The 12,148-nt window shown below is 46.1% G+C and overlaps 1 protein-coding gene across 1 annotated transcript in view; it reads right to left on the reverse strand.

The window, feature by feature from the left end:
* Positions 1 to 12,148, reverse strand: part of agps (alkylglycerone phosphate synthase) — a 113,183-nt gene that overhangs the window by 7,966 nt on the left and 93,069 nt on the right. Inside the window, exon 19 of the mRNA XM_033023868.1 lies at positions 7,431 to 7,488. Coding sequence (XP_032879759.1) covers positions 7,431 to 7,488 — 58 coding nt within the window. The remainder of the gene's footprint in view (positions 1 to 7,430; positions 7,489 to 12,148) is intronic.

Here is a 12,148-nt window from a genome sequence, read left to right on the forward strand (position 1 = left end):
GAAATGAATGCAAACAAACAAACAAACAAAGAGTTTTAATAGTTATAAGATAAGATATGATATGAAAAGAACAAAAATATAAATTAAACCAAAAACTTAAAATACGACATGAAATAAAACTGGCACAGAAAGATAGAAGAGGACCAGAGACCCAAATTAGCTTTATTTATATGGACATAATGACGATAAGGAACAATTAGAATTAATTTGCGTCAAATTTAATTTTGGGGGCAAAATGCCGTCAACAAATGCTGACTCCTTCCTCACCCGCTGCGGAACCAGGAACCCGCCCGGAGACGGAAGCAACTGAGCCCGGCCCCTTCTCTTCCATGAAGACCAGGAATCGGAGAGGAGAATGGAGGGTGACGGCGGCAAACACTGGACAAAAGACCCAGTAAGAAGAACCTCTGCGCCCCCAAGGACAGCTGAGGGAGACGCCCACCCACCACCAGGGCCCCCGACAGCCCCAACTTGTGAAGCGTTTTAAGGCAGCAACTCTACCACGGCGCCACTGGAATCTCCACGTCCCATCCACTATCTCATCCCGTCCAGATCTTATCCTTGTGAATGCTGGTAATAGCATCTGTTATTTTTTCTTCCACTATCCTATACCTCTCTGCACCGCTCAAGTCAGAGTGTCATGCAGCATGGAAATTGGCCCCTCAGCCCAACTCGCCCATGCGACCAACATGTCCATGCCTAATCCCTGGGATATGGAGCAGAGGAGATTATACACCTGTGATGAGGGAGTCCAGGGATTGGGGACTTGGTGGAGGGAAGGTGGGATGGAAAATTCCAGATTTGGGACTGGGAGCAATTGCGAGGATCGGGGGCAGAAAGATATTCCCTGTTGATAGTCAACCATGAGTCAGCAGAGCCTGCCCACCCCACCACCCTCCTGCCAGGGAACAGCGGCTGAAGGCGACTGAGCAAGGAGAGGGATGACAGTTCCCAGGACAACTGGAATGGAGGCAAAGGTTGCAATGGGCCTTTGTGGTCAGCTGCAACTGGAACTGTAAAATGATGCCAAAATGGTAACTCTTGCATATAGACTCAGGATGCTGTTCTGTACATTCTGTACAACTGGGGGATTGTGCTTATATATGGTGATAGTCTTGCTGATCTGAATGCAAAAAAAGGCATTTCACTCTACCTTGGTACACAAAATAAAGAAACCATTGAACCATTAGAAGAGGCATACTTTTGCTCCGATGCCACGAGTCTTTGTAGCTTTCTTCTTAAAATGGGTGGTGAAAGCCCTGTCTGTGCATTTCGTGTAAGGAGGAGGTAAATACTAGATAACCAAGGGGTGAACGATTACTGAACGGGCAGCATGGTGGCACAGCGGTAGATTGCTGCCTCGCATCACTTGCAATGCCGGAGACCCGGGTTCAATCCTGACTACAGGTGCTGTCCGTACAGTTTGTACGCTCTCCCGGGACCATGTGGGTTTTCTCAGAGTTCTTTGGTTTCCTCCCATATTCCAAAGGCGTACAGGTTTGTAGGTTAATTGGCTTGGTATAAATGTCAATTGTCCCTAGTGTGTATAGGGTAGTGTTAATGTGTGGGGATTGCTGGTTGGTGTGGACACAGTGGGCCCAAGGGCCTGTTTCCATGCTGTATCTCTAAACTAACTACTGAGGATGGTATGAGTGCACAGCAGAGGTTACAATCGGGTCAGCTGCCATATTCTTGAATGGCGGAGCAGGCTCGACGGCCTGTTTCTCATAATGGACGAGAAATCCCTTCAGGAGAAATCCAAGCATTTTAAAAACAGTAGTTTCATAATATTGAAGATGTCTTAACCTTCCAAAGTTGGCGATTTAATAACGCCACCATGAAATTGTAAAATCTACCCACGTTACACAGAAATGTGAGGGGCAGCAAACCAGGGAATTACACACTGGTTAGCCTAACATGCAATGTCAGGAAATCTTTATGGAGTCTATAATTAAGGACGTTGTGACTGTGAAGTGAGTCACTGGAGACCTGAAGTCGGTGGATATAAAAGTCTTTATTCATCACAACAAGCAGGCATTTTCTTGGAAGCTCTCAGTAGAATCTCTCCAAACTGAAAATACATTGTTTTTATACACAAGCTTCCAGCAGATGATTCAATACAATCTCACCAGCTGCATTTACATCATTTACTTCAATATTTAATCTGACAAATGGCTCATTTCCACAATGGCAGTGCATTGTAATGGACAAGATTGCTCTGAATGTTCAAACACTTACTGGAGCAATAATGCATATGGATGGGCTGAAAGCTTCTGATCAGAGAACTCAAGGTACCCAAAATTAGTTTAAGAAGGAACTGCACAGGGCTTGAAATTAGCGGTTGCCCGGGTGCCATTGACCACCCAAAGTGCCACCAGGCAACCTAAACACCGAGTCATTTTGCCCGGCTTGGCAATCAAATATTGGTTTATACCGATAGACACAAAAAAACTGGAGCAACTCCGCAGGTCAGGCAGCATCTCTGGAGTATAGGAACGTGACGGCGGCTGTGCGGGGCAAAGATACTAGGTGCGTGGTGACGAAGGGTCGGAGAGAATGACGGGCCCCGAACAGCAGCAACAGCAGCTCCACCGCCTCCTCCCGCACCCCGCCCGGCGGAAGGACGCCTCCCTCTCCATCTCTCCTCCCAGCCTCGGCGTGCGAGAGGGGTTATTTTGAAAGCGCCGTTGGTGGATTTGCAAGCAGCAGCCGCTATCGCCCTGATAGAGGGAGAGGGAGGGTCTCCTTCCGCCGTCTGAAGCAGCTGCACCCAAGATCCTATAGCTATAGCTTTAGCTCCATAGCTATAGGATCTTTGAGCTGCACCGCTCGGCCCCGCACCTTGCTGTTGGCTGGCAGAGGAGGGGAGGCGGTGGCGAGGAGTCCCAACCGTCACCCCCTTTGGCGGCGGCACTTTGGCGTTGGACAGGGACGGCAAAGGCAGCGGGGCGATGTTGTCCGAACAGCGCTGACTTCCTTCCCCCCCCACCCCACCCCCCCCCTCTCTCTCTCTCGTATGCCCCCCTCCACCCCTCTTATCCTGGGACCCCTCCTCTCCATCTAGCACTGATCCCCATTCCCTCCTCTATTCAGTCCTCACTGACATCCCCTGTGCTCCCCTCCCCATCTATCCCCCCCCCCCCAATCTATTCATCACCCTACCCACCTCACATTGATTCTCCTGCCACCCCCCCATCCATCCTACACTGGTCCCCCAATTCATCCTGTACTGACCCCCCTTCCCATCCATCCTGTACTGACCCCCCTTCCCATCCATCCTGCACTTCTCCCCCCCATTCATACTGCACTGATCCTCCCATTCATCCCGTACTGACCCACCCTCCATTTACCCTGCACCAATCCCCCCCATCCATCCTGTAGTGATTTCCCCATTCATCTTTTACTGATCCCCTCATGCATCCTGTACTGATCCCCTCATGCATCTCATACCGATTCCCCCATTCATCCTATACTGATCCCCTCATTCATCCTGCACAGACCCTCCGATCCACACTGTCCTGACCCTCACCCCACCCCATTCATCCTGACTGATCCCCCCCATTCAAGAAGAATGGGGGGAACAGTCTGAAGAAGGGTCTCGACCCGAAACGTTGCCTATTTCCTTCGCTCCATAGATGCTGCCTCACCTGCTGGGTTTCTCCAGCATTTTTCTCTACCCCATTCATCCTGTACTGACCATCCATTCATCCTGTACTGATCCCCCCCCTCCCCCATCCATCCCGTACTGAACCCCCCATTCAACACCACTGACATCCCCCATGCTCTGCCCTCACAATTTTACATACTCCAACCAACACGTACTAATTCACCTGCCTCAATCCATCCATTCCGCACCGATTGCCTTCTCAACCCCCCCGCCCCGCCCCCCTGCCATCTATCCACCCTGCATTGATTCATACACCCCCCCCCCCCCTCCCTGACCCTATTGTGCTTCATGGTCTTCAGAGCAAACATTGACTATGTAAGATAACGGAATGCAATCAAGTGTGTTTTAATTCCCAATGTTATTATTTGTTTTGACACCTTTAAACATATTACCCAAAGAGCATTTGCTGCAGTTATGTACTTTGGCCATCTCTTGTCAGTTAGTGTAATGTTTAACCTGTCAGATGGGTATAGTCTGTTTTAACAGCTATTATCATAAAATACCTTTAGAAATTTCCTTGCACCCTGTATATTTTGTTGTGGATAAATTATGTGGGAAGCGAGAGTGTTTCTGTACCAATAGCAATAACGACCCATGCTAAGGCCATGACATGATAATTTTCGGTCTTTCACAGAAAACATGCTTGCATCAATCTGTAGTGTGCATGGTTAAGCATAGATGTTACCATGGTCCAGGATTTATTGACACAGGTTGATCATATACTGAATAATCCAACCACATTTTTGTTTGGAAGTGGAAAGAACTAATAGAAATTGCATTAATTACAATGTGTTAAAAGAGTTGAGATATTGTATTATAATTTAGCTGTATGTCATTGTGGTATATATCATGTCTTGATTGGTGAATATGTTTAGTTTGTGAGTTATTTGAAGCAGAAATAATATGTGAATGTAGACAACAGTGCTGGAGAAACTCAGCAGATGTAGTAGCATCTATGGAGCGAAGGAAATAGGCAACGTTTCGGGCCGAAACCCTTCTTCAGACTGATGGGTTTCGGCCTGAAACGTTGCCCATTCCTTCGCTCCATAGATGCTGCTGCACCCGCTGAGTTTCTCCAGCACTTTTGTCTACTTTCGATTTTCCAGCATCTGCAGTTCCTTCTTGAACATATGTGAATGCTTCATTGAGCATAATTCCGACTAGTAACTACGCACTTCGTCCGAACACATTATCGCACGCGTCATACAAACCGTCTTAAATGACCACCTAAACTGTCATTTAGCAACCTAAAAAGCTGTCAAGGTTGCCCAGCTGGCAACAGAGAAAAAAAGTTAAGTGAGAGCCCTGCTGCAGACGCTGGAAAATCAAAGGTAGACAAAAATGCTGGAGAAACTCAGCGGGTGGGGCAGCATCTATGGAGCGAAGGAAATGGTCAATGTTTTGGGGCAAAACCCTTCTTCAGACTGATGGGGGGGGGGGGGGGGAGCGGGAAGAGGAAAGGAAGAGGAGGAGTCAGTGGGCTGAGGGAGAGCTGAGAAGGGGAGGAGAAAGTAAGGACTACCTGAAATTAGAGAAGTCAATGTTCATAACACTGGGGTGCAAACTGCCCAAGCGAAATATGAGGTGCTGCTCCTCCAATTTACGGTGGTCCTCACTCTGGCCATGGAGGAGGCCGATGACAGAAAGGTCGGATTCGGAATGGGGAGTTGAAATGCTGAACCACCGGGAGATCAGGTTGGTTATTGCGAACCGAGCGGAGGTGTTGGGCGATGTTATCGCCAAGCCTACGCTTGGTCTCACCGATGTAGAGCAGCTGACATCTAGAGCAGCGGATGCAATAGATGAGGTTGGAGGAGGTGCAGGTGAACCTCTGCGGCACTTGAAAGACTGCTTGGGTCCGTGAATGGAGTCTGATGTATGCCAATGACCAGGAGGGGCGCCGCATGATGGCAGCCTCTGCCTACAGTCTGTTTGTTTTTCTATCTTTTTTTTTTTTTTTTTAGTTTGTTAAAAGTATGTTCTGTAGGATGTTTTTTAATATTTCTATATGGGGGAGGGGGGTAGGGTAAGGGGGAATCCGTTTCCCAGTCACTTCCTGGCGAGGACGCGACTATTCTCCGAGTCGCGTCCTCGCCCCCCTCTCGCGGCCTACCAACTGGATTGGCGAGACCTTTCTGCCGGAGACCGGACCAGAGCTACAGCGGGGGCGCAGCACTGGATTCATCGCGGAGCAGGATCCTGGATCGCCGTTTGAAGCTCCGGAGTGTTGGGCCTGCTGCTTCAACATCACGGAGCCATGGTTTACGGAGCTTCCAAGCACGGGCGGTGCTGACCAACATCACAGAGTCCTGGGATCCTTTGCCGGGGGTCGCCAGTGTTGAATCTCCGCCAAGCTCGGCCTGTGGACTTCGGGAGCCGTGGACTCCGGTAAGAAGTGGCCGATTCGGAGGTCCAAGCCGCTGAGGATGATCTCCCGTTCCGACGTTGGAGTTCCATCATCCCGGCCAGCGAGCCTGAACATCGGGCCGCCCGTAGCGGCGACTACGGAGGGCTTGGGTGGCCCCGACCACGGGTGAACAGACAAGAGGACAACAGAGGAGGAGGACTGAACTTTGGTGCCTTCCCTCACAGTGGGAAACTTTGATACCGCTGTGTGGGGATGTTTGTGTTAAAGACTATCGTGTTCTGTGTTCTTTATTTTATTCGTATGGCTGTATGGTGACCACAAATTTTACTATACCAACCTGCCTCGTGCTTTAGGCTGGTAGCCTGTGCTCTGCAGACAGTACTGTGTTTATATCGTTGTCCTTTTAATTTCAAACTGATTACTGCTTGCAATTTAAATGAGAATGGGTTTTCCTGTGTAGTTCTCATTTGAATTAATATCTGCAATATCCACATTATTTCATAACACCTGAATGATGTTCAGAAAATAATAGGATTTTATTTTACACCGTTTACAGAGTATTTGTGAAGGATAGCATGCCTAATCAGCCCGACTGATTTTTCTTTCTTGACCAGGGATGGATATTATTTATATGCACTGACAAAAAGCATTTGATAAAATCCATCATTAATATCCATATCTCACCTTTTCACGTTCCTGCCATGTGAATTATTTGTTTGAGCAACACATTATTAAAAAGGCATTAATGTCTAAATATATTTAGATCTACAAAAGCCTTGCTGAAACTTAAATACACTACATGCACTGTCAAACCATTCTGGCACTTCAAAGATCTACAAACATGTTAGACAATAACTTTATTCATCTGCACAAACTCCCACGTCACATCTATTCAAGGAAAATCTTCCACCTATGCACTCAATCAAGCTTTATTCATCCTCTTAGGTTAGATTACAATATGCTTTGGATTCTGATTCCACTGCTCTACAAAGCAGTCACATATTCTTCAGTATCTCAGATTCTATTAAATCCAAAAACCTACACATTCAGCCCAAAATTCTTGAATTGCCCCTGGGGTTCGGCTCACCATTCCAAGGATCAAAAACTGTGAAAGGGACGGATTTTGAAAAGCTTGTAATTGCTATAAATATCTGAGGGGGCGTTACGCTATGTAATGCATCCAAGTATGAGCTCTGGATCTGATCACCTAAAGTAACTACAATTACCTTCAGTTTTGTGCAGAGGGTATCTCTGATTAATCTGCTGTGTGAAAAAGTAAATTCTAAGCGTTCACACATAGAACTGGAAGTTACAATAAAACCCCATTAAATGCAATTATAGCACACGTCTGAAAGGATTGAGTAAAACAGAAAATGGGCAAGATTAAACACTCACCTCCATGATGGTGAGAAAGACTTCCTCCATTCTCAAGTATTTCCTCTCTGGCTGAAGCCTGATTTAATATAAATAATTGCAGCCTTTAGTTAAACACATTCAACAACATAATCCACACTATTTCTTCCTCAATTATTCTACTACAGATGTTTCATTTTCAGCACACTTTGATTATGGCAAATAAAGTGGACCTGCTAATTTTCATTTGACAACTCAGTGAGCATTGCAAAATATTTTAATATCCAAAATAAATGTTGAACAGCATGTACCATTGGGTTAGACAATATTTAAAACTTTCCAAGGATTGAAGTAGTAATTCGATAAGGAAAATATGTTAGAATTGATATGGAAAGGGTTCACTGAATTGCTCATGAAAAAGTTTTTTTAGCTGATCCTGCAATTACTCAATTTTAGGGCATAGCGATTTATACAGTGCCCTCCATAATGTTTGAAACAAAGACCCATCATTTATTTATTTGCCTCTGTACTCTACAATTTGAGATTTGTAATAGAAAAAGTCGCATGTGGTTAAATGCACGTTGTCAGATTTTAATAAAGGCAATTTTTATACATTTTGGTTTCACCATGTAGAAATTACAGAAATGTTTATACATAGTCCCCCTCCCCATTTCAGGGCACCATAATGTTTGGGACATAGCAATGTCATGTGAATGAAAGTAGTCATGTTTAGTATTTTGTTGCATATCCTTTGCATGCAATGACTGCTTGAAGTCTGCGATTCATGGACATCACCAGTTGCTGGGTGTCATCTCTGGTGATGCTCTGCCAGGCCTGTATTGCAGCCATCTTTAGCTTAAGATTCAAGAGAGTTTATTGTCATGTGTCCCTGATAGGACAATGAAATTATTTGCTTCAGCACAACAGAACATAGTAGGCATGACTACAGAACAGATCAGTGTGTCCATATACCATTATGTAAATATATACACACATGAATAAATAAACTGATAAAGTGCAAATAACAGATAATGGGCTATTAATGTTCAGAGTTTTGTCCGAGCCAAGTTTAATAGCCTGATGGCTGTGGGGAAGTAGCTATTCCTGAACCTGGTCATTGCAGTCTTCAGGCTCCTGTACCTTCTACCTGAAGGCAGCGGGGAGATGAGTGTGTGGCCATGATGGTGTGGGTCCTTGATGATACTGCCAGCTTTTTGAGGCAGCGACTGCGATAGATCCCCTCGATGGAAGGGAGGTCATAGCCGATGATGGACTGGGCAGTGTTTACTACTTTTTGGAGTCTTTTCCTCTCCAGGGTGCTCAAGTTGCCGAACCAAGCCACGATGCAACCGGTCAGCATGCTCTCTACTGTGCACCTGTAGAAGTTAGAGAGTGTCCTCCTTGGGAATTGAGGGAATTGAAGGCAATATCTCCAAGTTTGCGGATGACACTAAGCTGGGGGGCAGTGTTAGCTGTGAGGAGGATGCTAGGAGACTGCAAGGTGACTTGGATAGGCTGGGTGAGTGGGCAAATGTTTGGCAGATGCAGTATAATGTGGATAAATGTGATGTTATCCATTTTGGTGGCAAAAACAGGAAAGCAGACTATTATCTAAATGGTGGCCGACTAGGAAAAGGGGAGATGCAGCGAGACCTGGGTGTCATGGTACACCAGTCATTGAAAGTAGGCATGCAGGTGCAGCAGGCAGTGAAGAAAGCGAATGGTATGTTAGCTTTCATAGCAAAAGGATTTGAGTATAGGAGCAGGGAGGTTCTACTGCAGTTGTACAGGGTCTTGGTGAGACCACACCTGGAGTATTGCGTACAGTTTTGGTCTCCAAATCTGAGGAAGGACATTATTGCCCTAGAGGGAGTGCAGAGAAGGTTCACCAGACTGATTCCTGGGATGTCAGGACTGTCTTATGAAGAAAGACTGGATAGACTTGGTTTATACTCTCTAGAATTTAGGAGATTGAGAGGGGATCTTATAGAAACTTACAAAATTCTTAAGGGGTTGGACAGGCTAGATGCAGGAAGATTGCTCCCGATGTTGGGGAAGTCCAGGACAAGGGGTCACAGCTTAAAGATAAGGGGGAAATCCTTTAAAACCGAGATGAGAAGAACTTTTTTTACACAGAGAGTGGTGAATCTCTGGAACTCTCTGCCACAGAGGGTAGTCGAGGCCAGTTCATTGGCTATATTTAAGAGGGAGTTAGATGTGGCCCTTGTGGCTAAGGGGATCAGAGGGTATGGAGAGAAGGCAGGTACGGGATACTGAGTTGGATGATCAGCCATGATCATATTGAATGGCGGTGCAGGCTCGAAGGGCCGAATGGCCTACTCCTGCACCTAATTTCTATGTTTCTATGTCCTCCTTGACAATCCGACTCTCTGTAATCTTCTCAGGAAGTAGAGGCACTGATGTGCTTTCTTAATAATTGCATCAGAGTTCTCGGACCAGGAAAGATCTTCAGAGATGTGCACGCCCAGGAATTTGAAGCTCTTGACCCTTTCCACCATTGACCTGTTGATAAAAACGGGACTGTGGGTCCCCATCCTACTCCTTCCAAAATCAGTTCCTTGGTTTTGCTGGTGTTGAGGACCAGGTTATTGTGCTGGCACCATATGGACAGTCATTCGGTCCCTCTTCTATACTCTGACTCATCCCCATCAGTGATACATCCCACTACAGTGGTGTCATCAGCGAACTTAATGGAGTTCGCACTATGACCGGCTACACAGTCATGAGTATAGAGTGAGTACAGCAGGGGGCTGAGCATGCAGCCTTGAAGTGCTCCCGTGCTGATTGTTATCGAGGCTGACGCATTTACACCAATACGAACAGACTGTGGTCTGTGAATGAGGAAGTCGAGGATCCAATTGCAGAGGGATGCGCAGAGACCCAGTTCTGCGAGTTTGGTAATCAGCTTGGAGGGGATGATTGTATTAAATGCCGAGCTGTAATCAATGAATAACAGCCTGACATATGAGTTTTTGTTGTCCAAGTGGTCCAGAGCGGAGTGGAGGGCCAGCGAGATCGCATCCACTGTTGATCTGTATTGGCGGTAAGCGAACTGCAGTGGGTCCAGGTTTTTGTCGAGGTAGGAGTTGATTTGCGCCATGATCAACCTCTCAAAGCACTTCATCACAACAGGCGTTAGTGCCACTGGTCGATATTCATTGAGGCACGTCACCTTACTCTTCTTGGGCACTGGTATAATTGATGCCCTTTTAAAGCAGGTGGGAACCTCAGACCTCAGAAGTGAGAGGTTGAAAATGTCCGTAAAAGCTCCTGCCAGTTGGTCCGTACAGGTTTTTAGAACACGACCGGGTATACCATCGGGTCCAGGCGCTTTGAGGGTTCACCCCTCTGAAGGATTTCCTGACGTCGGCCTCTGTGACTGAGACTGAAATACCATCACAGCGAATGGGGGCTCGGGAAGGCACATCAGTGTTCTCCCTATCAAAGCATGCGTAAAACGCATTGAGCTCGTCAGGGAGTGATGTTTCGCCGACATTTGAGCTGCCTCCTGATTTCGCCTTTTAGGAGGTGATTGCATTCAGGCCCCGCCACAGATGCCGAACATCTGTCTCATCCTCCAGTTTGGAGCAGAAGTCCCTTTTGGCATTTTTGATGGCCTTACCAAGGTCGTATCTGGACTTCTTGTAGACCACTGTATCATCAGACATGAATGCCCAGTGTCTGGTCTTCAGAAGAATGCTTGTTTTGGGGGCTAGTCCCTTTCAGTTTTCTCTTCAGCATATAAAAGGCATGCTCAATTGGGTTCAGATAGGGTGATTGACTTGGCCACTCAAGAATTGACCATTTTTCAGCTTTGAAAAACTCCTTTGTTGCTTTAACAGTATGTTTGGGATCATTGTCTTGCTGTAGAATGAACCACCAGTCAATGTTTTGAGGTATTTGTTTGAACTTGAGCAGATAGGATGTGTCTCTACACTTCAGAATTCATTATACTACTACGATCAGCAGTTGTATCATCAATGAAGATGTGAGCCAGTACCTTCAGCAGCCATACATGCCCAGGCCATAACACCCCCACCACCGTGTTTCACAGATTAGGTGGTATGCTTTGGATCTGGGGGCAAAATCTGCTTTGGCAAACACATTAGTCCCAAAATTGTTGATAACTCTGACGAGTTATCTTTGTTAATATGAAATCAGGCAAGGGAGACTGAAACTGCAGCAATTCCCCATGTCTAATGGTGGCAAACGCACCAGACTAACTAGATTAGCCCCACAGGGAGCACTTTTCATTGACTTTTGGTTTTGGGAAGCAGCTGAGAGTGGCAAAATCACACTTTATTTGCACTAATGCAAGAAATTCCAAAAATACTAAGTGTGTGCAATATCTGTAGCTCCAAGAATATATTTAACAATTTGAATTGTTCAAGTTTTTTTTAATATTATCAACGCTGTTTTTGACATCTGTGACAGACAACGAAGCTGGGGCATATTTGCCAATTGATTCTTAAGTCAAGCATTTCTAAATGCAAATGAGGTGTAATGATGCACAAAAACCACCCTGATTTCCTTCATCGAGGTAAAGTTGGTGGTTGGCAACTCTTAACCGGATGCAAAATGTCGACCTGAAACATCAACAATTCCTTCCCCTCCCCACAGAGGCTGCTCAACCAGCTGAATTCCTCCAGCAAAGACAAAATGCTGTAGCAACTCAGCACACCAGGCAATATTGAAGAACATGCACAGGTGACGTTTTGGGTCGGGGTCCTCTTTTTGGA

Source organism: Amblyraja radiata, chromosome 7, assembly GCF_010909765.2.
Source record: "Amblyraja radiata isolate CabotCenter1 chromosome 7, sAmbRad1.1.pri, whole genome shotgun sequence".
In the NCBI taxonomy this organism is placed as follows: domain Eukaryota; kingdom Metazoa; phylum Chordata; class Chondrichthyes; order Rajiformes; family Rajidae; genus Amblyraja; species Amblyraja radiata.